Source organism: Aythya fuligula, chromosome 2 (assembly GCF_009819795.1).
Source record: "Aythya fuligula isolate bAytFul2 chromosome 2, bAytFul2.pri, whole genome shotgun sequence".
Lineage (NCBI taxonomy): Eukaryota > Metazoa > Chordata > Aves > Anseriformes > Anatidae > Aythya > Aythya fuligula.
In genome coordinates, this window is record NC_045560.1 from 22814601 (window position 1) to 22839283 (window position 24683).

At 41.5% G+C, this 24683-nt stretch overlaps 1 protein-coding gene across 8 annotated transcripts in view; it reads left to right on the forward strand.

Moving 5' to 3' along the window:
* The first annotated feature begins 6323 nt into the window (after positions 1–6323).
* Positions 6324–24683, forward strand: part of ADAM22 (ADAM metallopeptidase domain 22) — a 134865-nt gene continuing 116505 nt past the window's right edge. For 7 of the 8 annotated variants that reach the window (XM_032181626.1, XM_032181629.1, XM_032181628.1 and 4 more), the window contains exons 1-2: positions 6324–6415; positions 6508–6668. In XM_032181626.1, coding sequence (XP_032037517.1) covers positions 6358–6415; positions 6508–6668 — 219 coding nt within the window. In that variant the 5' untranslated portion in view covers positions 6324–6357. The remainder of the gene's footprint in view (positions 6416–6507; positions 6669–24683) is intronic. The other variant, XM_032181627.1, reaches the window with a different exon arrangement.

A 24683-nucleotide genomic window follows, 5' to 3' on the forward strand; every position in this document is an offset into this window, starting at 1 on the left:
ATTAATTGCTATGCAAAACCAATAAGTATGTTAGCTTTTTGGATAGTGGAATTTTCTAAAGTCATTGAATAAGCACACTTACATGATACATTCTAAATATTCACATTACTTACAGTAGAACATCCATATATAAGTAAGGTCTATCATTTATGGACCACGATGATCTGTGGAGATTTGGTTGCTTGCCCTCCTGTTCTTTCTGCTGTTACTTTACTGGAGAAAGCCAGGAAAAAAAAAGTCACCTGCTTTCCTAATAGTTCTGCTGAAGTTGTCTTAAGGAGTCTATGTAATTGCAAAGAAATAGGATTAGGAAAGCATGTATTGTATTCTTTAGCTACTCTGCCATCATTTATTTTTAAACTAAAACTACACATATTGTATATTTCAGGCCGTGGAAAGCAGTAGACGTGTGGCTTAATTTTTCTTTTTTAAAAACAACAGAAGCATCAAAAAGCAGCAGTAAAAACATCCAATAGCTTTCTGATTGTTTCTGATTGTTTTGGGCCCTTGGTTTGACTTTTCTTTCAGAATAGCCAGCCTGTCTGACTAGCCTACTAGAAAGCAGAGGGAAAGACATAAGTGAAAACTGGGGAAACTTTTTTAATACTTTGAATCTTTACCAGAGCTGATCTCTCAGGATTTCCAGATCAGTGCAAGGCATGAATATTGAATTACAGTGGGGGTGATCATGAAGCTTTACAAATGTGAACCTTTGAAGCCTCAAGGTTAGTATGGTCTAAGATATAAACCAGCAGAAATTACTCTCATTAATTTTTGCATAAAAGCTCAAAAACAGGTAATTTACCCATTTAATATTCTCAAACTTACTCTCTGTGTTCTTATGGTTAGTGTGTTCAGCAGTTGCTTACAGTTGCTTGCCCCCTGGTACATGACATTTGTGATGAGAAGTCTGTAAAGCTTTGCAGTGTGCAGAGAGGGCTGAGGAAAATAATGTAAAAATACTTTCCTTTTAAAAAGCATCTAAATCTAAGGCTTTATGTTTAAAGTAGCTGTTTAGGGCAGTCCTTATTTGACTGTTCATACAACTGCCTGTACAGTTGGGTGAGAACTGCTTCTGGTCTCACAAGCTTACTGGTCAGTTCTGGCTTGATTCATTGTTTCTTCTCATCTAGATTCACAAAAGATTCAAGCACATCAAAGAGATTCAGCATGTTGTGTCTGATTTTCATGTGTTCATCTTTTAAGTATTTTTTCCCCTTAAATTTAAGAAGAATTATATTACAATTTGAAAAAATAATGAAATACTGAAAGCTAGTTACTGGAATGTTTGTCTCAGACTTCCAAGTCTGAAGAGAAATGTATATTTTTCAAAATGTGTGGCAGGGCTTCTGAGAAATGTCAAAACACTACAGGTACACTTAAGTCACTAGAATAAAGGTTCAACGTTGGAAGTATGTTTTATCTGTAAGTACATCTTTGTAATTATTATGCACATAATTACAGTTTGGGTTCTTTCTTAATAGCTATACCAATTTCTAATGTCACTTCATTTTTGGATAGTCTGTCTTGCTATCTGTGAATGTGAGAAGCTGAGGTAGGTAATTTTTCTATTCTATTCAAAAACAACTGTTAATATTCTAAATGAGTGTCAAGTTGGCGACTTTAATGTGTCCTTTTCATAGGTGTGGCAAGCACATTTCTGGGGAAGATTTTAGCATAATCTTTGAAACGTTAAAACAATGTATGCATGTGCACAGGGTTACTAAAAGCTTGCACGAACAATACGCTGGTTTGATACATCAGTGTAAGGATGAGTGGTGACTGATCTGTTGTCTGGTACCTACTTTTTGTTTCATTACTGAGAGAGAAATCTTTTCCATTAAAAACTTAAAATGGAAACTGTAGCTACACAATGTAAAATTGGGATGATAAGACCAAATGATATGTAGATGCTGAAAGCTGCTTTTATAAATCATTAGAAGGAAAGTGCTGTTTTACTTTCCTTACACCTGATTTGGTATCTTTGCAGTGGATGTCCAACTACTGCCTATGACCACTCCACGGTATGTGGTCATTAGCAACAAAAATATTTATTTTCAGGTAAAAAAAAGTGATTGAGAGGACAGAGTTCCCAAGGATCCGGGCTACGTGTGTTTGTCTGTGTGCATATGAATGCACATAGAGTTGATCACAGGACTATGGGGTGAAAATAGGGGTTGATGACTGCAAAACCACACACCTATGTGGTGTTCTGCAATAACTTCTGAGTTGTATGCATTCAGGTAAGCCCCTAGAGGGCTGTGTTCTTAAATGGAGCTCAGTAATGTGCTACAAGGATTCAGGTTCTGTTGGTTTCCATTTTTTATTCTTTCTTTTCAAAATAACTTTTTTTTTTTTTTTTTTCTTCAGTACTGTTCTAACATCTTCCACCAGGAGTGGGGTTCCTGGCTCCCATGACTGTTGGCAAAGCATCTTACTGCTCTTGACCATGACTGGGGAGCAGAACTTGAGCAAGTTGAAGGCCATCTGTCCTAAGCTTAGACAAAAGTAACTGATTTTCAAGAGCAGCTTGCCAAAACATGTCTATGCTGGCTGGAACAAAGTGGTCAGGAGGATGCTATGTGTGGTTCACACCCAGCACCAGGCTTTTTCAGGTAACTAGAGATTACAAAGTCAGGACTGACAGGCTGTCCTTTTCTAAGTTTGAGGCCACCGTCCAGCATGGTAGAGACGTCTCCCCCATCTTCCTTGTGCCATTCTAAGGCCATGCCGATGAAACCGTTGGCTACAGACCTTGGGAAGGAAGGCCATCCTGTAAAAGGGGAGCCACTGTCAACATCCCCTCTTGTTACTGTGTTTCCAAAGGTGGTAGCAGGATCTTCCAGCAGCAGATCTATGCTCAACACCAAACCGCAGAGGGCTTGAAACAAAGTGGCAGCTGGGTGTCTGGAAAGCCAGCCTTCTGCTCCTGAGTGGGGTTGAAGTTAGTATACATTTAATTAATTGTTGCACAGCACCAGGTTGCTTTCCCTACACCACCTGTATGTCATTTCTTTGTGTTCCTGTCCATCGCCATCCTGAGCAACCTTTCTGGTGTCCCTGGCTTTCTCTGAACCTTGCACCGTCCTTCCCGGGGAATGGCTGGTTGGGTGCTCCAGATGAGGCTGTGCCATCAGTTAAACTTCAAAAGGGATTCTGTGTGATTTGCTCTATATTTAGCTTACAATGGCATATGCTTCCTGCTTTGAAGTAATGTCCACGCCCTGAACTAAATAACCACTAGAGCCAAATGGTCTAACGTGCGTTAGTCCAAAACACCCCTGCTGCAAATGCACGATCGTGCACAGTCCCAGTGCACAGATGGGTGTAATTGGACACGTGGCTGCTACACGGCAGCACTGAGAGGTTCAATACCATGTATTCTGAATGCAAGTGAGCTACTCACGTGGAAGCATTTAGGGCAGCGTGCTTATGGTAACAGCTAGCCAGATGCATGGGGACGATCACAAAGTATTCAAAGAATTGTGTTGTATTAGGAAAAAAAGCCTTAGGTGTTTGTTTTTGTATATATGTATAAACTTAATCACAATTGAATATTGACTGCTGAGAACATGTTCCTTAAAATGTGCCCTAGATTTCAGTTACAATCTGAGTGCATCTCATTTGTTGTGGAAAGGAGAGAAGTAACACTTAGATGTTAAATTCAATTGTTAAATTATGACACACAATTAATTATGGCTCAAAAATAGTCTTTAGAATATGTACAGTAAATCAAAAGCTGAACATTTACCTATAATTCACTTTTATTTTAAACACTTTTTCTGCTTTCTCCCTGTCCTTTGAAACATTGCTGTGTTTTTCAAGCCTCATTCTTCTGCAGTTGTGCTATAGACAGCCAGATAGAACATGCACGTTGGGTCTGGCAAGTGGTGAAGACACATCTTAATGTAGGGTAGAGCTGTTATTGCTCTTTTAAAAAAGAGTTGGCATGAATTTCTAGTGTAATAAAATTCCATAGAATGTTAACTGGTAAGACGGTGAAAACTGGAAAATGGCTTTCATTTGTGAATAACCATTCCTGTGCTGGAAGAAGAAAAGTGTCTGCACCCCACTCAAAGAGCTGGTAGCTGAGAGGTGGACTGCCTGCCACAGTCCTGGGCAACCTCAAGGAGCTTCCAGCGAGGTAGGAAGAAGTGCAGAGTAATGTTCTCTGCCTGGAAGCCAGTGAAAAAAAAATAAATCAATAAATGAAAATATTATTTCTCATAAGGGTTAGGTATATTAAACCATCAATTTCTAATCACCCATTTCTAATCAGCTGTGTACAAAAAGAGGGGGGGACATCTGCCATGCAGATGAGGATTTCCTTCAATACAATTTAGATCTTTCAATGTAATATGGGAAATCTCCACTAGCCGTTTATTTGAGCCTTCTCTTTTGAGTTAATCTTTGGTATTTATCCTGGGAGTGTTTTCTTGGCCAAAATGGTACAGAGATGTAAACAACAGAGGTTTGCAGGGAGAGGGCCGTAAATTTTTTCAGATCTGCTTTGGTTAATCATATACGCTTCTAGCATCCATACTTTTAAAATGCATTTACCCTTATATTGGTTGCATTTCCAAAACAATTCTAAAATTTGTTCTTAAAATTAATGAAAGGTTAGACTGAGATAGGGTTGTCATTACTAAAAAAAGAGCTTTATTTGTGAAGCTGCTTCCCATCCCCTTAACCTACAGACCAGAAAAAAAACCCGCAGTCACTACCTTGAAGCAACCGTGCCTGGGCTGGTGTTGCCCTGGTAAACTTTCCCTGTGTGCCATCTAGGGATTTACAACTTTATATATATATATATATATATATATATATATATATTTTATATATATATATATATATTATAATGTATGTATGTATTATTGTAACATCATATTATAGTAGCAAAATTCCTCCCTCTAAAGAACAAGTTTTCATTTTCTTTACCCACCCCACCCTCGGTCCTTTTGATACCCTGCAGCAGAGTTTCGTAAGCTAATTGTGTGCTGTTTGAACAAGTATGTGAGGACTTAATGGATACTTTGAGGTAATATTTTGTTTTTCCTCGACTCTATGACTACAGTGTAAGCACGTCAGCACAAAACTTTATGGCTGGTGGCTGCTCAAAGCTGCTACGTCTTTCCAGACGCAGTGTTGTGCCCTGTTGTATCTCTCTTACAGGCAGGAGGTGACCTCTACAAGCTAGAGGTGTTTTTCTATTGGGGAAACAAGTTGTGAGGCAGTGACTTTACTTCTTCTCAGTAAATGCTTCCTTGAATGAGACAGCCTGTGGCAGGAGGATGGGACCTCCAGCCAAACCAGGCAGGGAGCACTGACCCTCTCCAAGGGAACACTCCTGGGAGTGAGACCAGAGGTATCAAAGCCTGACCTAGTGCTGCTGTGCAAAACGGATTGAGTATGAGGAAAAGGAACTTATTTTTTATCGCCTCCCAGAGCATAGTGAGCAGTAGCTTTCGCAGCACCAGTTGCTGTGGTTCCAGCTCCATGACAACCCTACAGCTCCCACACAGCCATGCCTTGGGCACCGTGGCCCCGTGCTCTCTGCTGGCCAGCCCTGTGCTGTGCCCACTGCCCTATTTCTGTGCCATTTTGATTGTCAGGCATTGCCAGCCTTTTTCCACTCAGAAAACGGTGCAAGGAGGGCTACCCTAAGGCAATTCCTACTCAGTTAGCTAGGTTAAGGGTAGGGGAGGTGTGTGGTGGTGCCCAGCGGTCTGGTTTCTTCCCAGTAGGTGGGAGCATAGAATTGGGGTGCAGATGGAGTGAGGAGACCCCTTGGGTGTGGGGGAGCTGTCACTGAGGGGGCTCTGTGAGGCTTTGGGCTCTTGAGAGCAGGCTGCAGCCTGAAGGAGATCCCCGCGTTGGGGTCCCTCCGACCTCTGTCAGCGTTAGCCTGGCGGGGTGGGCAGAAGGGAAAATTAAGGAGGAAAAATGGAAAATTAAGGAGGAAAAATGGAAATTTAAGGAGGAAAAATAGGTCGTAGGGAAGGAAAGGGAGGTTTACGCCGGGAAGGTGTGCTCGAGTGAGGAGGTGAGAAAGGGGCGGGGGGCACCGGCAGCTCCGCGGGGCCTCCCCGGGGCCGGGGGCTGCCGGCGTGGATCCCCCCTCCCCTATCGCTCCCCTCCGCAGCGCCTCCATTTCCCAGCGCTTCCCTCAGCGGAGCGGGCTGCGGGGAGCAGCCTCGCCGCCTTCCCTTCTCTTCCTTTCCCTTCCCTTCCCTCCGCCGGGGGCTCGGCGGGGCGGAGCTCGGCAGCCCCGGTTCCCCCCCCTCCACCCTCCGCGGTCCCCTCCCGGCCCGGTGCAGGCGCGGCAGCCGGCGACACCCGGCGGCGAGGAGCGGCGCCATGCGGGCCGCCGCCTGCCTGCTCTCCCTGGCGCTCTGCGCCCTGCCCGCCGCCCCAGGTGAGCAGGGGGGACCCCGGGGGCGGGCGGGCGGGCAGGAGGGGGGGGTGCCGAGCCCGTAACCCTGACCACTGCTGCCTCTCCCTGCTCAGCAGGCTCCGGGCCGGCGGCTGCGGGGCGGCGGCGGGGCGAGAACCGCTTCGCCGAGCGCCAGAGCATCAGGCCCCTGCGGCTGCTCGCCGGAGAGGGCGGCGGCGGGGCGCGGAGGCCGGCGCTGAGTACGCGGGTGCGGAGCGGCGCGGTGCGGAGCCAGGTAGGAGCCAGCCGCCGGGATGCTGATCCCAGAGCCCGGAGGGATGAGCGGTCCCCGGGTGTTGTTTTAAGCCGTCCCCTTCCCCTCGGGCCGGAGGAAAGTTGCGGCCCCTTTGCGGCAGCGGAGCGGGGATGCTGCGGGCGGGCAGCGGGCGGGCGGCGAGCAGCAGCCACCTGGGTGCGGGTTGGGGATGGGAAGGGGAGCCCCCGAAACGCCGGAGGTGAACTCAGTGCAGGGATCTGCCTCGCGTGTTGCCACCCAAACGGGGAACGATTTGAGATTTCAGCCTCACACAGGCCAGCCGCTGCGGGTTTTATTGCATTAAATGCGGCGGTTTTAGTCCCGGTCGCCGAGCATCGTGTTTGAGGTGCTCCGTGAACGCTGAGTCTACAGGGAAAAACGTTGAGCGCGTTCTGTTATGGATGAAGCCCAGAAAAACCCTGTGCGTTTGAGGTAACTGCTGATATGCAGGATGAGTAGCAGGCCTCTGTTCCCTCCCTGGCTCCTGTCAATTTTAGAAACAAAAATAGCTGAAAAAATGCTCTCAGATGTATTTATTTATTTAATTAATTATCCTTAAAGCATAAGCACAGACAGCTTTTAATTTTTGTGTAGTTAAATAACAAAGTCTCATCCTAGCCTATTTATTTGCCTCCCGATGTTACTGCCTGTGTGTAGAGATTTTGCAGACACGATGGCCATATTTGCAGCACAGTAAGGTAGGATTCTCAAAGTTCCAAAATGTCTGCTTTATTTCAAAAGGGAAAATTATCCTCTCAGCGTTTTGGGATGCCTTGAAGACCCTTGGACGTTCACAAATTCAAATGCAGTGTGGCATGTCTGCTAGAGGGGCTACGGTTGGATCAAGTAGCAGGAGCCACGTACTGGTCCCACAGACCAAACTGTTAATTTATGGGTGTCATTTGCTTGGATGTCTCAAACTTTATTCACCAAGCCTTAGGCTCATAAATTTTTTTTCAAGTCATCCATGTTTCATTAAGTCATTAGCCAGCAGTAGCATTACTCCCACCAGAAAACAACTAAATTTAGTGGGCTAAAAATGGTTAAATGCATCGGTTTCACAACAGTCTCCAGGCTAAATTGAAGTTAAACATGTGAAGCTCAGTGTCCAGCTACAACTTTTCCTCCGGATCAAGAAGTTTCCCTCTGCTACTTAAAACACTCTTGGCCTCTCCCATGGTGTCTAATGTCTGTGACCCCACTGAAGGATGCAGTAGCTGGCAGGGATGTGAAGGAAGAAAATTATGAAGCGGAAGCTGGCCAGAACAAGTGGAGCAGCACCGGTTTGCTGTGCTTCTCGCACAGGGCACGGTTACATCTTAATTGCAGGATGCTGCATCCCTCGCCCGGAGATCTGAGTCAGCTTGGCAGCAATGGACAGCAGTATGGCTGCACGAGCTTCAACGGAGCTCTTGTAGAAGGTGTTTTTGCAGTAGTGCTGTTAGCTGTTGCAGTTGAGTAATTTAATATCCTGGCTCTTAAAATCTAGCATCCCATAAGGGTGTTTATACCCTTACCTCTGCCAGAATGCGTATCAAAGCTGCAGACTAACTGAGCTAACGCTTGCTTTTGGGTGGCTGGTACAAGTCACACAAAGCAAAAAGATAAAGAGTGCTGGATTTTACTTGCAGGTGAAAAAACACCCTTGCCTGCACAGTGGTGTTAGCAGGCTAAGGTCAGTGACACGGTGAGGGACTCTCAGCCAGTACATTTTCCATGTGCATTAGTTTGTTTTGTGTTTAATTAAGCTTTGACTGCCTCCAGACCCCATTCTATCCATTGCTAGTAGTCTTTGGACAGATGCATATCAAAGTTAGACAAACTGGTCTCAAACCAAGAGTTAAAGCAGAAGCAGATGACCTTGTGGCTTAGTTTAAGAAGGATGCATCTTGGAGGAGGTTAAAACATTTGGGCAGGACCTGGGATGGCTGAAGGACAAGCAGCTGTGTCTAGAAAAGCAGATACCTGATGGGATGGTGCAGTCAGAGGACCAGACAGAAACTAGCTGTTGAATTAATGTAAAACAATGTAATTGTGTTATGAATTGGATAAAGATAAAAGGAGAGAGAGATTAGTTAAGCTGGAGAGAGGGAAGTTGCATTAAATCGGATTGGATCCCTTTAATTCTTGGATGAAAGCTTTAGCTTCAGAAAGGGCAGAAGTTGTACAAGAGGGATGCGAGCCTGGGTCTGGGATTGAACAAAGGGAAATTAGGATGGTGGCTCAGGGGAAGGCAGAAGCAAGGGGATGAAAGAAGAGAACCAAGCCGATACTTTATGGATATTTCCAGAGTTTCTGTTTATGGAGAGAGAGATTTGGTAAGTCCCAGTTTTACTGTCTTGGTGTTACTGCAGCATGCCCCCCCTTCACTAGCTGAATTAACCAGTCACTTATGAAGAGAGAAATCAGCAAACACGAACCAGTGACACTGCATATTCACCACCTTCTTTGGAGTGGGAGGGAAGGGAACACCACAGCCTGCCTGGAGCTGGGGGAAGGGATAGGAGCAGGCAGGAGGGTTTCCACTTGGCAGGGAATCTGAGGGTACCTCCTGTAGCCACTTGACGTTCAAGAGGCAGTGGGAAAGCAGGAGGGGAATACAAGGTTTGTGCAAACTTCTCCCCAGCTTTCTGAACCAGAGGGCAGAAGCAGCAGCAGGTTCCTTGCCCGTGGACAAGCTTTGCTTGATGGGCTTTGGAAGATTTTTCCCTTCCCTTGGCATTTTTTGCAGGTTTGTCTGTGCAGCTAGTTAGAATTACTCCTTTTGTAAGCTAACGTCATGCAGATGGCTGTTTCTGGCACATTGTTTAGCAGGACCCTACGCTCTGCTTTACACCTATACTGCATCAGACTGTGATCTGCCTTGCTCCTGAGAGCTAAGCGGGGCAGGGAATGGACCCCACTTATACTGAGGCAGTCTGGAAAATGGTTTGGTAGGTGAACACAGGATCCCCTGCTCTGCCTAAGCCCCCATCAGGAAGGGCTGTGCTGCAGAGTGGCAAAGCTTGCTTTGAGTTATGCAGTGTTTTTGCCAGGACTGATCCTTAGTTCTTTGGTCCTTCATTTGTGCTTGGTCTTTCATAGATCACTGTCTTCTTGTTGGATTCAGGCTGCCTTTCTTGAGGGCCTTTTCTGGTCTTAAAGCGTTCTTTTTTTTTTTTTTTTTTTTTTTTTCTAAATGGAGGTGGTAACATTTCCCTGAGGAGCTGGTAACATTCCCCAATGAAACTGGTCTCCATATGCCTGTCTGAAGCTGCATACTCTGTTCTTGGTGGAGTAGCTACACACCAGAGGCCTGTGTGGTCCTTCAGAGGGACCTGGATAGGTTGGAGAGTTGGGTGGAGAGGAGCCTCATGAGGTTCAACAAGGGCAAGTGCAAGGTCCTGCACCTGGGGAGGAACAACCCCAGGCATGTGTACAGGTTGGGGGCTGACCTGCTGGAGAGCAGCTCTGCAGAGAGAGACCTGGAGGTCCTGGTGTACAATAAGTTAACCATGAGCCAGCAAGTAGGGAAGGGAAGTAATGTTGGAAGGGAAGTAATGCTTGGCAGATTTCTAAAAATCTGTTTTTTTTTTTGTTTTTTTTTTTTTTTTTTTTCCCCAACATTTGTTGAGGTATTTCTCTAGTGACCTTTTTTGTTTTGTTTGTTTGTTTTGGGTTTTCTGGTCCATTGCCATCACTGTATCTATTGAGTGACTTCTCAACATGCATGCTTTTTTATTCAAGAAAACGGTTTATGTAGTCAACCTAGAAACCCAGAATACAATTGTTTAAGAAACAAAATCAGCATGCTTACAGTCATAGTTGTCCAAGATTGCCAGACCTCAGAGCACAATGCAAGGGAAATGTTGTAGGCTATTATATATTCCTGTCATTGACATTTGAACACATGCTGTATAGTGAGCATTGGAGTATCCACCAGACTTTGGGATCTTGCTTTTAATTCTACCATGGAATAGTGTCACTACAATACATTCCTGTATTTCAATTCCTCTCTTCCCCAAAGGGGGCCTATTAGCAGCTGCACAGCACTTAATCTAAAGAGTAATCAAGGTAAAATATATCTGAGAATGTGGGAATATTGATGTTATCATTAAAGCACTCCAGGATCATAGCAATGAACATGTACTTTTCTGTTGGATAAATAAGCCTATTAGAAAATAAATGTCCTGTATAGCATGGGCATTCAGTGAAGGCTAAGCCTAGATTCTTGTCTTTAAGACAAGGAAAGTTCATATAATAGAAAATATGAGGAACCCTTTAATTGTGTGGCTTGACCAATATTTTGGTAGTGTTAAGAAGCACAGTTTCTTAATTCTTTCTTTTAGCTGGCAGTGTGTAGGCATGTTCTTCATTGAATTGTGGGTGTAAGTAAGCATTCCTCCCCATTGCTTGCATTTGTTCTTCTACCTGTAAGGGAGAGCAAAACAAAACACCAGGTCTGCTGTTACAAACGTGAGTTTGCCCTCTACATCAGCACTCTCTTTAGAGGGCCATTTTCTGCGGATCAAATGTTCCGGTTGTGAAGATGCAATTCATTTTCCAGCTGGAGATTAGAGTGCCAGACAGCTACACTGCCTTCAGCCAACAGACGCCTTCTCTCAACCCTAAGGCTGACTTAATAGTCAGCCTTATGGCTCCTGGCTGGAGACTGCAGCCTCCCTGTGACCATGCCACAACGTTGGCTCTGGGAAGGTCTCTGCATGTGCCTTGCAATCGATAGTACACCAGTAAGCTCCTCCTGCACTTAACTGGGTAACTGGTTTTGTCTGATCCTTGTCTCTTGTGGTGCTCCCTACCTGGTGTTTCCATCACGCATGGGATGTGGTACTGGCCCTTGGGCTGAGGAGAAGGTTACTTCCAGTGTTTGGAGCAGAGTTTGGGATCAGCCAAGTGGAGAAGATGGCCACTCACTGCCAGCAGAGAAGGTCCCAGTCCTCCTCGCAGCCAGCACTTTGTGGCCGCAATAACGGGTCTGCATGCACAGACTGAGGGACAGCTTTGTTCATCTTGGGGCTTGCACGGAACTCACCTCTTTCTGATATATCTAGGTGTTGATAGGGAAATTTGGAAGATTTTCTATTATTTTCAGTGGGAACAAGGCCCTGACTCAGTGACCTGCTATGGGTATAGATTAACTCACCTTTGTTGGCTATGCAAAACATTCATAGTAGGGCAACTTCTGTTTCTCAGCCTGTTTTTTGCTTGCTTGTTGCCAGTTGTCATGAAGGTACACTGAAATCCTTCGGAGTGAGTAAAAGGCCTGACTTGCAGCCTGGCACGAAGAAGCCACAGGACTGGATTGTGCCTTGGGACAGAGCTGAGCATGGTTTGTGGTCCAGAGTGAGTCAGTAGTTTGCAGCAAGGTATTTATTTGTCTTCCGCTGTCTGCATTTCTGGATTGTTTGAGACCAAATTACACAATTCCATAAATTGATTGGGAAGCATGGCTTACAAATTTCTTAAATAACTTCTTACCACTAATAATCAATTGCAGAGAAGCTCTGCTCTGTCATGCTGAGCTCAGGTGGCTCTGCTTACCCTTTGAATTAAAATCTTTCATCGTTTTTTTAGGTGTTGCCCAGTCTTTGCTACTGGCTTCTCTGACTTGTTGGCCTTTCACTTTACTCTTGGAACATGATATTCCTATTCTTTGCAGGTGCTCCTGAAACTGCTAACTTTATTTGAAACATTCTTGCTTTCTGTTCCAGTGCTGTCAACTTCTGTTGATATTACAATTTCCTGTGTTTGGTAGCTCAAACAATTAGTAATCTGTGGTTAAAAATGAGTTCTGACTGCTGAGGGGTTTCTAAAACAACTCTGGATTTTAGGACTGATGGATGATGACTGTTGGAAAGAGAACTGTCATGAGAAATTGCCCAATTTTAAAAATTATTTTCTGCTCACTTAATCAAATGACTGCTGTCTCTTGAAGAAACTTAGGCACAATTTTCAATCAACCTACCACAAAACCAAAGGGAGAGGAGGATAAACTGGGACAGAGGCTGTAGTGAGCAAAAAGAACATACATTTGGTTTGCTGCCAGATCTGGTTTTCTTCATGCCTCTGCTTCTTCTCCCACTTCCCTTAAGGTTTATAAGGCATTTGGCAAAATGTGTGTAATAAATACTTCATTGTGTCTTCAAAATGTGCAGTTCTGCAATATTTGTGTAAGAATAAGATACTTCACCAACCTAGCAATAATCTGTTTTCATGAATATGTGAATAACAGTTAAAGTACCAATACTCTTAATGCAGGTCCTGCTTTCATGAAGAGGAAAAAAACTGCTGAAAGGCAATTTTTGATATAGATTGTCGCATGCTGCAAGGGCATTGAAAGTGCCCTTTGATTTCTGTTGTAAGAGGGACTTTTAGTTTGACTTTTTGATAAAATGTACATATTTATAGCAGGTGTTTTGGCATTTTATAAGCAAAGAATATTTCACATTTCTAAATCATTCCTCTTTGCAAGCTCATTTCAGTAAAGTCCATACTTGATAATGAGATTTCTTATGACAATGAATGAATATGCCCAAAATGCATTCAGCAAAAAACCTTCTGTTAGCTGCTGTTTCAGTGTTTGTGTTGCAGAAACACTATATCAGGACTCAGATTTTGAGGGGTGATTAAAAAACATAAGTATCTTCGAACAGCCTAATGTGGGGAAAAGGGCAGCAGGGGAAATATTTGTTTTGTGGCATTGCCTCTTGTTTGTACAATAGCAGAGCTGAGAAGAGAGATTCCAAAAGCTTAATCTCATAAAACAGGCTTATATACAGTCACGAAGGATCTTAAAGGCTCAGAAGTAACAATCCTTATAGAAAGTATTTTTCCCCAAATTTGCTTGTTGCCATGATCAACGTAATAGCTACATGCTTAAGATCAGAGTATGACAGAACAATCCTTTCCAGCTCAGGTGATCAATATCTGTATTTACCCCTGATCTATGTCAGTGCACCTGAGTGCAGGGTCAGGCTGAATATTCTTTCTCCCACTGTTTCACTGAGGGCACCTGTTCTGGGACCCTTGCAATTAATGATCTCCTATAACGTATTCACGATGCAGAAGAGTGTTGCATCCAAACAGCATCAGGATGAATATTGCTGAGGAGGAACTACATAGGAAGTTAACATTCACTCTAAACTGTTAGGCACAAGAGCATTATGGATATATATATGTGTATATATATATATATGTGTATAACACTGTCATGGCAGGTGTCATTTTATATTTTGCTACTTCAGGTCTCCTTTGAAGTCTTCTCAGCAACTATCCAGGCCTTTAAGGGACTCAAGACTAATGACATTTCTTGGGCCTGTTAAAACACTGTTTCAATTACCCTGTCAAACACTGCTTAAAGTTCAATTGAACTCTATAAAACCTTCACGAGTTTCTAAAGTTCAGCTTTCTAAAGTGTGGGCTCCTTTGGCTAGTGCTGTCTCAGTGCTGGACCCCCTCTGATCAGCCCCACTGAGGTGTGTGATCCTTCCGCTTTCTGCAGCCACCACCTGCCAGGTTTCTCTCTCTGGACGATAGGGATCTTTGGCTCCCATGGATCCAAGCTGCTGCTTCTCTTTGGTAGATTGCCCTCCTCCTTCAGGGGAGGGAGCTCACAGAGTTGTGATCGGATGCTCTGGTGGCCAGCCCATGCCCACGTCTGTTCACTGGGCCTGGATAATGATGGATGTGGAGGCTGAAGGCCAGTGCCAGAAGAGGGCCGAGCCCACCCGTCTTTGACACAAGACTATGGGATCTTCCTGCTCCACTTGTCCCTCTTATTTTTCTACTGGTATGTTTTAGGTTTTTGTTCCTTAGACATCCTCTTCAAGTATTGTATTTTCTAGTAACAGTACAGTTATTTGTGTTTGTATTAACCAAAACAGTTGTCTTTTGCATCTCCAGAAATAACTATGACCCCCCATCCCGGCTCTCTTCTCTACTCCTTTAAATTCTTTTAAACTGCTTTAAGTTTGTGATGATTGTCTGTGGAAAACTTAAAGACAAGGAAGCCTTCTGAGCTTTTTTTTTCTCCCACAAATTTTATTGAGTGAATGTTGAGCAGCAAAGGTTGCTGAAGAGCTACATGTGAGTGTTGAGCATATGGACAACCTGTGGGGTGCAATTCCATGAGTGGGGTTGGCTGGTTGGCTAAGTTCAAGTGGAAAGTTAATGTCACCTGAGACTAAAGACTTGACAAAGGTTATGTAGAAAACAAACAAAGTGACAAATGATGTAAAGACATTTAACCATTGAGTCAGTAAGAGTTCAACTTCAAACCTGGATTCAGTTAAAGAAAGGTTAAGAGCACAGCTTTGCTGCTGGGCATTTGCCATTTGACAGTGAAATTTGGTGATTCCTCTGGTAATCTGACCTGCTCTCATTTGTCTGCCGACACATGTGGATGAGACTCGCTGTAAGGGAGACAATAAGGATACACTGATAAAGATAGCTCATTAGTTGGTGTTGTCTTTTCAAATCTTGTACAAAAAATTCCCCTCCCCCCCCTTTTTTTTTTTTTGGTAATTGAAATAAATGTGCCCAGACCAGAAAACTGTAGCAAGTGACCATGCTTTAGAAAAAGCTTATTTTCAGAGTGTAATATTAAAATAAGGTTTAGAAAAAAGAAAAAAAAAAAAAAAAGTGTGGGTAAATGCTTTTTAATGGTACCTTGATAATAAAAGTTGGATGTATGTGGGTGTGTAGGTTATAGCCCTGAATTACAGCTCAAAAGTTGCCCAGAAGAACAGCAGTATATAAGAACACGTTCTGTTCCAGAAATGTCTCTCTCCTTAGGGTATTTCAGCCCCTCAAATTCTATGAGAATGAAAAAAATCCATCAGCTATTTCAGAAAATGTATACAGTGAAAATGTTGATTCATTGTGATCTCGTAGGCTGTATCAAGAGGAAAATGAGTTTGAATTGTGCTTTTCTGGCATTTTTCAACTTTAAACAGGACTTTGATACTTGAATGTAGAGGGTGAGTCATATTTAAAAATTATTATCCATGGAGTTGAGCAATATATTGGTATGCCTAGAGTCTGCAAGTTTAATCAAGCTCTTCTTAGCTTACTGTGCTGACAAAATGTTGGTAAACTTTCTGCTGTTGCCAGAGAACTGTTTATGTGAGAAGTTTTTTGGCCATGTTCGTAGGCACAAGGTGTCGAAGAGTGCTTGTTACTCACAGTGGGAAGACCTAATCTATTGGTAATCTTGCTTCTGTTTACAAACTAAATGTAAGACCAATTGAAAATGTTTGGAATATGTGACTGTGTTGCTGAATAATATTTCGGTGTACAAAGAAGCAAAGTTATCTTGCGTTATTTTCATTACTTTTGAGTGCTATATGTGTAATGCAAAGGCAGCATTAATGGAGTGTTTCTGCAACTTTGTCTTTCATCTGGTAATGAAACTCTGTTCCTTCATTTCTGAAGTCTACAAGAGTCGCTAAAAAGGGTGTCTTCTTCTCAACATTTTTGATTCCTTCTAGAACTTGGAAAACTAGAAATTACCTCAAAGCACCATCTGCTTCAGTGAACGAAAAGTCCAAATGCCTTCACTCCTTCAGCCAGTTAGATTCATTGAACTTTCCTTCTTGCCTAAATGGTGTCCTTGAGACAATGCAGCCCTTTCTACAGCTGAATGACAGCTGAATGACACAGTGATTCAGATGGGTTCATCCTCAAGTGTTCCCTTTGGCGCATGCGTTGCATCCCTTGTTTTGTATTCTCTCCCTCTGCAGATTCATTGTGCTTAATTTGTTTACCTCTCAGGCTGCAGCTGTGCATGAGTAGCTGCTCATTTGAGGTCTGTCCACTTGAAACTGCCAGATGTCCATAGGAGAGGGTCTTGTAGGGAAATTTCATGTAAGAAAGATTTTCCTTGTCTGAGTCCTTTCCCTCTGACCTCATACTTCTTCATGTGGAAATAGGTTCACCATCTAGATACACGATCTAGATACACAATGCCTGTAGCATCTCTTTGTTTTGCTTTTCATTTTACCTATGAGTCTCCAAAATCTACAATTGCTGTGGAGAGCAATGAAGACTGCAGAGTCCTCATGTTGCAGGATGAGTCTCTATTTGCTCTCTGTCCGTCTTGGTGTAGAATTGTGATCTTCCATGGTCATCAAAGTTTTGTATGAATTATGGCAGGAAAACATTTTGAACTTTGAGTTTTTGTTCACAACTTTCATTTGTTTCCTTCTTGCAATCCAGTACTTTATTAATCATCCTCATAATAACCTATTTTATCATGCTTTTCCTAGCCACTAATCTTTGATGAAGAACCTTAAACACATGAGGTTAATAGTCACTGATTTTCCACTTTTGCCCCAACTTATTTAAGACCTCTGGCACATTAATTAAATGTGACTTTATACAAGAATTTTTGTTGCTTCCCTTTAAGAAAAATAAAACTAAAAGAGTATGCCTTCCCAAATGTTCTTGCAGTTCTTCCTTTCACTGAGATATGAAGGCTTTCACAACAACAGAAGTTATATTAATTAGTCTCATAGGAAATCAAAGGTTATAAGTAAAATTATCTTAAAGTCAAATTAATGTAATCATAAAACATAGTGGATATAAGATCCATCTCCATGTTGTTTTCTGGGGCCTGAAAATAGTGTTAGATTGCCTTTTGGGAAGCAGAATCTTGCTCATTCACTTACTTAAATTTGTCCTTTTAGATCTGTAAGATCAAATGGTACATTGTGCTAGATTTGCTAGCAGTGACAACCCAGTAGTTTTCTTGTCTTCATTGCCTGATTATTCAACCTTGGGTGAGCAAGGAAGAGAAGTTTTCAGGAGAAAAACATTTATTTATTTATTTATTTATTTATTTATTTATTTTATCGTGTTGTAAGTCAGTTTGTTGTAACTGTTCAAAGATGCCTATGTTTCTGGAATGCCAGGTGACTGTATAGGATGAGATGCATGAGCAGGTATAGCTGAGTGAGTCCAGCAGAGCTCAGCGTTGCGTATCTGCAGGACTTCTAAAGGATGCCTTCAGCTGCCCAGGTGTTGGATTTGCAGGAATGGTATCTGCCTGATAAATTGCACAGGCTTGTGTTAAGGACTGCTTCTTTTTGGTGCTGCTCCCCTCATCCATCTCACTAGGGATTTTACTGTAGTATGTGCAGACAGCCTCTGACTGCAAAACTGCAAATAAATAATAAAAGAAATTTATTTTTCTTTTTTACTACTGAGAAGAATAATTACTGGCATTTTAGAAATACAAGTAGTCCTTGCTTCTGACTCTGATCTCATTGAGCTGGGGATGTTCAGCCTGAAAAAGAGAAGGCTCCGGGGTGACCTTGTTCTAGACTGTCAATACTTAAAGAGGGGTTATAAAAGAGATGAAGAGCAACATTTTCTTTGGTCAGATAATGGTAGCACAAGGAGAAGTGGTTTTAAACTAAAATAGGGAAGATTTAGATTAGAGGTTACGAGGAAATTCTCAACAATGAGCATAGTGAGGCAGTGGCACAGGCTGCCCAGAGAAGCTGTGGATGCCCCATCCCTGGAGGTGTTCAAGGCCAGGCTGGATGGGGCTTTGGGCAACCTGGTCTGGTGGGAGGTGTCCCTGCCCATGGCAGGGGGTTGGAACTGGGTGATCTTTAAGGTCCCTGCCAACCCAAACCATTCTATAATATGATATGTTGTTTATGTGGAGAAAAGCTATTTTAGGTCATGTATACATCTTTGCTGGGATCTTCCTCTGGTGAGAGCTGGCAAAACGCCACTGACACGAACTGGAGGATGGCACTGTGCTCTGGCAGTGGGGTTTAACTCTCCCTCTGCCTCTCCCTCATTTGGCACAGATGGGATCCAGGGTTCAGAAATGAACATGGACCTCCACAAAGCTTTTTATTTTTTATGTTTTATTTCTAGCTTTTCCTCAGAATAAATTACTTATTTATTAATTGTACCCCAAAGAGGCAGCTGTAAAAGGCTTTTCATCAAACCATGATGCTGTTCTGATGCTGTTCTGCAGTTTCTTCATGAAATAACTTCAAAAACTTCAGTCATTTATTTGTTTAGTTTTTATTAAAGAAAACCACATAAATATTTAGATTTATACCATGGATAAAAAGAGTGAGCATACATAAAGAATGACAAATAATGGTGATTAATATAGTAAATGATTGCCTATAAATATTTTGAGAAAGCTGAGGAAAGTAAACCAGAAATGTTGCAGTTCTTTAATATGCTGTGATATGTGAATCCAGTTCAGTGACCCTTTCAATTAAAATTACATATTCACAAATGGTAGCAGAGAGGGTCTAAGATTTATTTTTATTTTTTTTTGTCCAATGTATTTTTAAAAAGTGATTCTTTGGATCTGAAACATTTATTTTTTACTTGACCTAGGCTTATTTTTGATTTTTCCCTGAGTAATTTTTTCCTTCCTCCTGGTGCAAGTAGAAAATTAAGTTTTTGAACAAACTTATTATTTTCTGTGCACCAACAATATACTGTGTAACTCTGGATTTTTTACAACACAACTGAGGCTGAAAAATATTCATTTATACATGTACATGTGTTAATTAGCCCTATATAGCATACATGTAGTTGTAATAACTGTTTTCAAAGCCAATTATCACTTTTTAGGTAAATCTATGTTAAAAGATCACTATATTTTTCACTTAATTTCAATCATATATTTCTTTTGATTTCCCATGGACCTACTCGTGTCCTTACTTGAATTTAAGAAACAGACATTTCACACACACTTAAAGGATTGTTAACAAGCTGAGATTTTTCTTCTCCTATTAGATGGAGGAAGGCAAATTAAATTAACATCTAAGGGAGCTATTATTTTGCAAATACTGTCTGCTATAAAACCTCATTGTTCTTACAAGCTCTGGATTACAGGTTTTAGCTTTTGCCTTGCTATAGCATTCTGTATTACTTTCTCTTGATTCTCTTGATGCTTTTCTTTTGAGTGTACAAATTTGATCAGAATCTTTTAATTACTAACTGCAGTGCTATAGATAGTAGTAAATACAAAATTCCTTACATCAAAGGACAAGCATATAAATTGTTTATCCTCTCTTTCAAATAAAAAGAACACTCTTCTCTTTTGGTGGAAATTATTGTTATCTCTTCCAGCAAAACTTAAAAAAAAAAAATCTGTGCTTTATGCAGGATACTTCAGAAATAAGAAGGATATAATATCAGGAATTGCACATTTTATCACAATATATTTTTAATTCTTTTTCCTCCTTTTAATGGAGAAAAACATTAGTCATTATGTTACCATGCCAGTTTCAACATCCAAGTAATTATAATGAATGTGAGAACATTTCTAAAATATTTCCTTTCAAAATTCCTGTTAATTTGATTGTTCAAAAAGTGCGTAGCTTGTAAACACTTCACTGATGATTAAAATATTTGCTGTATTTGAAATAAAAGTCTTCCAAACATTTTAGTTTGATAGTTACCTATGGAGCTCTACTGCAGTGAGGATCACCACTGACCCTCAATGAGGTAGAATCACAGAATAATCGAAGTTGGAAAAGACCTCCAAGATCATCTGGTCCAACCATCACCCTACTACCAACGTCACCCACTAAACCATGTCCCTAAGCACCACGTCCAACCTTTCCTTGAACACCCCCAGGGATGGTGACTCCACCACCTCCCTGGGCATCCCATCCCAATGCCTGTCTGCTCTATCTGAGCAGAAATGTCTCCTCATTTCCAACCTAAATCTTCCCTGGCACAACTTGAGCCATTCCCCCTAGTCCTATCATTAGTTACCTGTGAGAAGAGGCCTACCCCCAGCTCCCCAAAGCTTCCTTTCAGGTAGTTGTAGAGAGCAATAAGGTCTCCCCTGAGCCTCCTCTTCTCCAGACTAAACAACCCCAGTTCCCTCAGCTGCTCCTCACAAGACTTGTGCTCCAGGCCCTTCACCAGCTTTGTAGCCCTTCTCTGGACACACTCCAGGGCCTTTTTGTAGTGAGGGGCCCAAAACTGAGCAAAGTGCTCCAGGTGAAACTTTGCTTACTTTAGTTGCAGTTTGTGTATGTACGTTTCCTCTGGAGATGCTCATTCTTCAGGGCCAGTTTCTGCAGAAAGCTGATAAACAACAAGGTTACTGGAGGGACTATGTTAGAAATTGTCATTATTTTGTTGTGTTGCTTTGGAGCAATAAACATTCCTACATGGGACTGATTGCCCATCTCTTCTACTACTACAGTGATCCCTAAAGCACAGAGTATGTGATTTAAAATAATTGGAATCACATCCCTCTTGGTTTGGCAGTAAGGCTTACGTGCCACTTTTATTTTTTTAGTGTTCAAGCTTTTAATATTTGTTGGAGATAATGTATCTTTGTGCTTAGTTATTTGAAATAATCGTTTCCACTCCATTTACTTTTGATTTCTTTTGGACTTTTATGGAAATTCTTAAGCTTTGCGATCTTTGACAGAGCTAGCTCTCACATAGTTGAATTAGATGCATACATGTAAGATGCTTCATGTTTTCTGTAGGGGACCTTGTGGGGTGTTACACTTTATGTACAACTCAAAATTGCATCTGAAAATACTGCAACTATTTTGAGAGTAGTTATTGATATTTTCCTTCTTCAGTTGCATGACATTAACACTTTAGGACTTTTTGATTGTTTTGGGTGCACAGACACTGCACTTTTCCATTTTATTGTTGGATTCTTCTTTCCTGGCTCTTGTTCATATTCTGCATTTAGTGCATCTCTCCAAGTCTCCAAGAACTCCCCTTAAATGACTAGGTTGTCAGATGCTGATGTGTCACATCCATGGATGTTGAAAAGCCTTGAATTTTCTGAGGAAGTTCCGTGGTTTGAAAACTGAATGAAATAATTGTCTTGCTTCAGTGGTTTAGAGAAGCCTTTAAAGGTATCTTTCTCATTATTCTGCTCAAATGAGGTGACAGAGACAGCATAAATGTACCCTAATATTCTTTCTTTGGGTTCTTTTATTCACATATTTGTGAACCAAAGATTCCATTCCCGCTGGCCATTTAACCTATTCACTGAGCAGGTGTATAGATGTACTTAAAAATATTGTAGCATCATGATGTTTTAAAGTCCATTTATATATTTTGTACCTCTTAACCAGATATTCAGAAGAACTGTTATCCCAGAAAATGTACTGGCTATTACTCGTAAGGTGCAGTTTTTTGTTATGCTGAATGCAGTCTGTTAGCTGTCATTGAATGAGGGAAATCCATCTTCCTCTTCATTTGCTGGCTGCATGTCCCCTCCAGCTTCTTTCCATCATGTCTAGGCACGATATGACTTTATATTTTATTTGGATCAGCTTATTTGTCCCGCAGAAAACTGATCCCCTCCAAGTAACGATTAATTTTTTGACACTGATCGGACTTTCTGGGCAATCACAAGCCAAAAAGGGGGAGCGGAGGGGATCAGGATTTCAGTTGTAGCCCGAAGCATGCAGGATTGGAGCCAGGTTTGAAGGGTTCTTTGAATCTGTAGACTGCAGTTTCTGGAAAGGGCTGAATTTGTTTCGGTATCCAAAATGTGCATCTTTGCATCTCAGTAGGTTTGAGATACACTTGAGTTGTGCTTGATTGCATGTGATTGTAAACTTCATGGTGAGTTTCTTGGGTTTGCACCACTTGTTTTGGGGGTAGCTACATCTGTGTAATGTTTTTCAGCCTAATTTATTAATACACATTTTATCCCATAAATCCACATTAACGGCTTCTGTCAGGGAATAGCTGTGGTCCAGGGTCACCCCAGAAATACATTAGCCTTGTAATTATTTGTCTTAGAGACATGTTCAGAGGAGGAAACTTCCCAGAACAAATCAATACGATGCAGTATACCTAGCAGTGTAAAAACAAACAAACAAATAGAAAAGCCATCAACCATCAAAAATCCCTATGCTCTTACAGCTATATTCTTATTACTGTGAAATTAGTGTATGCAGATACACTTTTTATGACAAAGGCTACACTTACTATACGTAGATTTAGAAATATTAGTTATGCTTTTTCTATTCTCTCCTGTTTTGGTACAAGCATATGGTCATATAGGAGATTTGGTTATACTGCATACGTATATCTAATGATGGCACATGTAGCTATGATGTTAGCAAACAGAAATAATAAAGTTCTGTGGAATGTTCTTTGCATTTAATAAGGTAACGATGAAAAGCGAGCAGCTGTGCTGGCATTATTCCTTTGACCAGAAGGTGGTTGTTGCTGTGCAGATAGGTAAATGAAGGTTACCTAAGGTTGGCAAGCATGCTGCAGTGGAACATGTGAATAACTAAACTGGTATTGGCCCCTGCTGTGTTATACAGTCCTTGGCCTGTCATATCCTGTTTATGAGCAGCAGCCTAAAAATTCAAATCTAGCAAGAGAAGGAGGAATTTGAAAACCATATTCAAAGCAAATTCTGCTGCCTGAGAGTTGGAAGAGAAATGCCAATGCTAACGTGACAGTCTGTTGACAGTTCTTTTTGCTGTGTTTGTGGTTAAGCCAGCTGTGGCAGGCCAGGGGCAACAAAGTGATGGTCCTAATGGGGAGCCTGTATGTGCTGAGGGTGTCTACCACAGCCCCATAGCTGCCTCATGGGTCATTTGGGACTAGCTTGAATCCCTTACTTCTAATTAAGAGATTGAAAAACCAGTGATGTGAAGAAATTACTCCCCCTCCCCCTCCCCCTTCCTTCTTTTTTTTTTTTTCTTTTTTTTTTTTCTTTTTTTTTTTTCTTTTTTTTTTCTTTTTTTTTCCTTTTTTTTTCTTTTTTTCTTTCTTTTTTTTTTTTTTTTTTTACCCAATAGAAATTAAACTTAATATTGATTGTAATTCATCGCTGAAATTAGCTACTTGGATAAGGTAAGCTATGTGTTACTATATTCGGTTACTTGGTCAAAGATTGCACATTTGTTCAAAAGAGATGCTCTTAAATCACCCAGGAATTACAAAACTGCTTAGTGAAGTACTGTGTCCTGTGTTACAAAGCAGGTTAGATCAAATAGGGATAGCTGAAATTATATCCGACTGAATTTTATCTACTAAGAGTTCTTCTAAGAACCTTTAAAGTTAATACTGCATCCTTCCAACTCATTATTTAAATACTGTGAGTTTTCATGATATAATTTTTTATGCACATTCAGTGCAGTGGCACAGCCACTTTGATGTTTTTATAGATGGCATGCAACCTAAGCATCCTCTAATAAGAAAAGCCTTCTTGACTTTTTTTCTTTTTAGGAATCAACTGTTTGTAAATACATATTCATGGTTGTTATCCTTTTTTCATTATTAGTGCTCATGTTTCTGTATGTAGCAATCATGAGAAAATTCAACTGCAGGGCAACTCAAATATATAATAATAAAAAAGTCATGATTCCCTCAACTTTCCATGCCTTTGTTGCTGTTCTTTTCAAGGGAAGCTGGTATTCTTAAGTCTTCTGGATTTAATGCCTATTGAAAGCCTGCCAGCAGTTTTAGAGAGAGTGAATTTGATGATTCACATTATCCCATCCTGTCCTGTGTTTCCCAGAGTTTTCAACAAATCATTTGTTACAGTTGTACTGTCCTCTGTTGTACTTATTTGGAGAAGTGTGGTAGGGAGTTGTAAGTGTTTTTTCAGTGTTTCTTTTAGATCCCTCTGTCTACATGCTTCAAATCTTAATGGGCAGGTTTCAATGGAAAGAAAATAAAAAACAAAGTTGAAACTGCTCCAAAATGCCTGAAAGTAGCTTTTCGTATTAATTAGTTAAATAACATCACTGGTCAGTTTCTTGGGAGTTTTCAGGTCTAGAAACAAATATTGCATTTGCATGGGATAGCTGAGTGTTTTCTTTCACAACTACTAGAATAAATATTCTCTTTCTGGACGATGGTGAGTTACAAAGTACTCTTAAGTTTGTTGGCTATAGAGTGAATGAAAGCAATTAATTCAGGGGAAATGTACGGCAAAGAGAAAGGAGTAAAGACAGAGATGTTTCTCTAGCACCCAGTTTTGTTTGGTTTTAATGATTG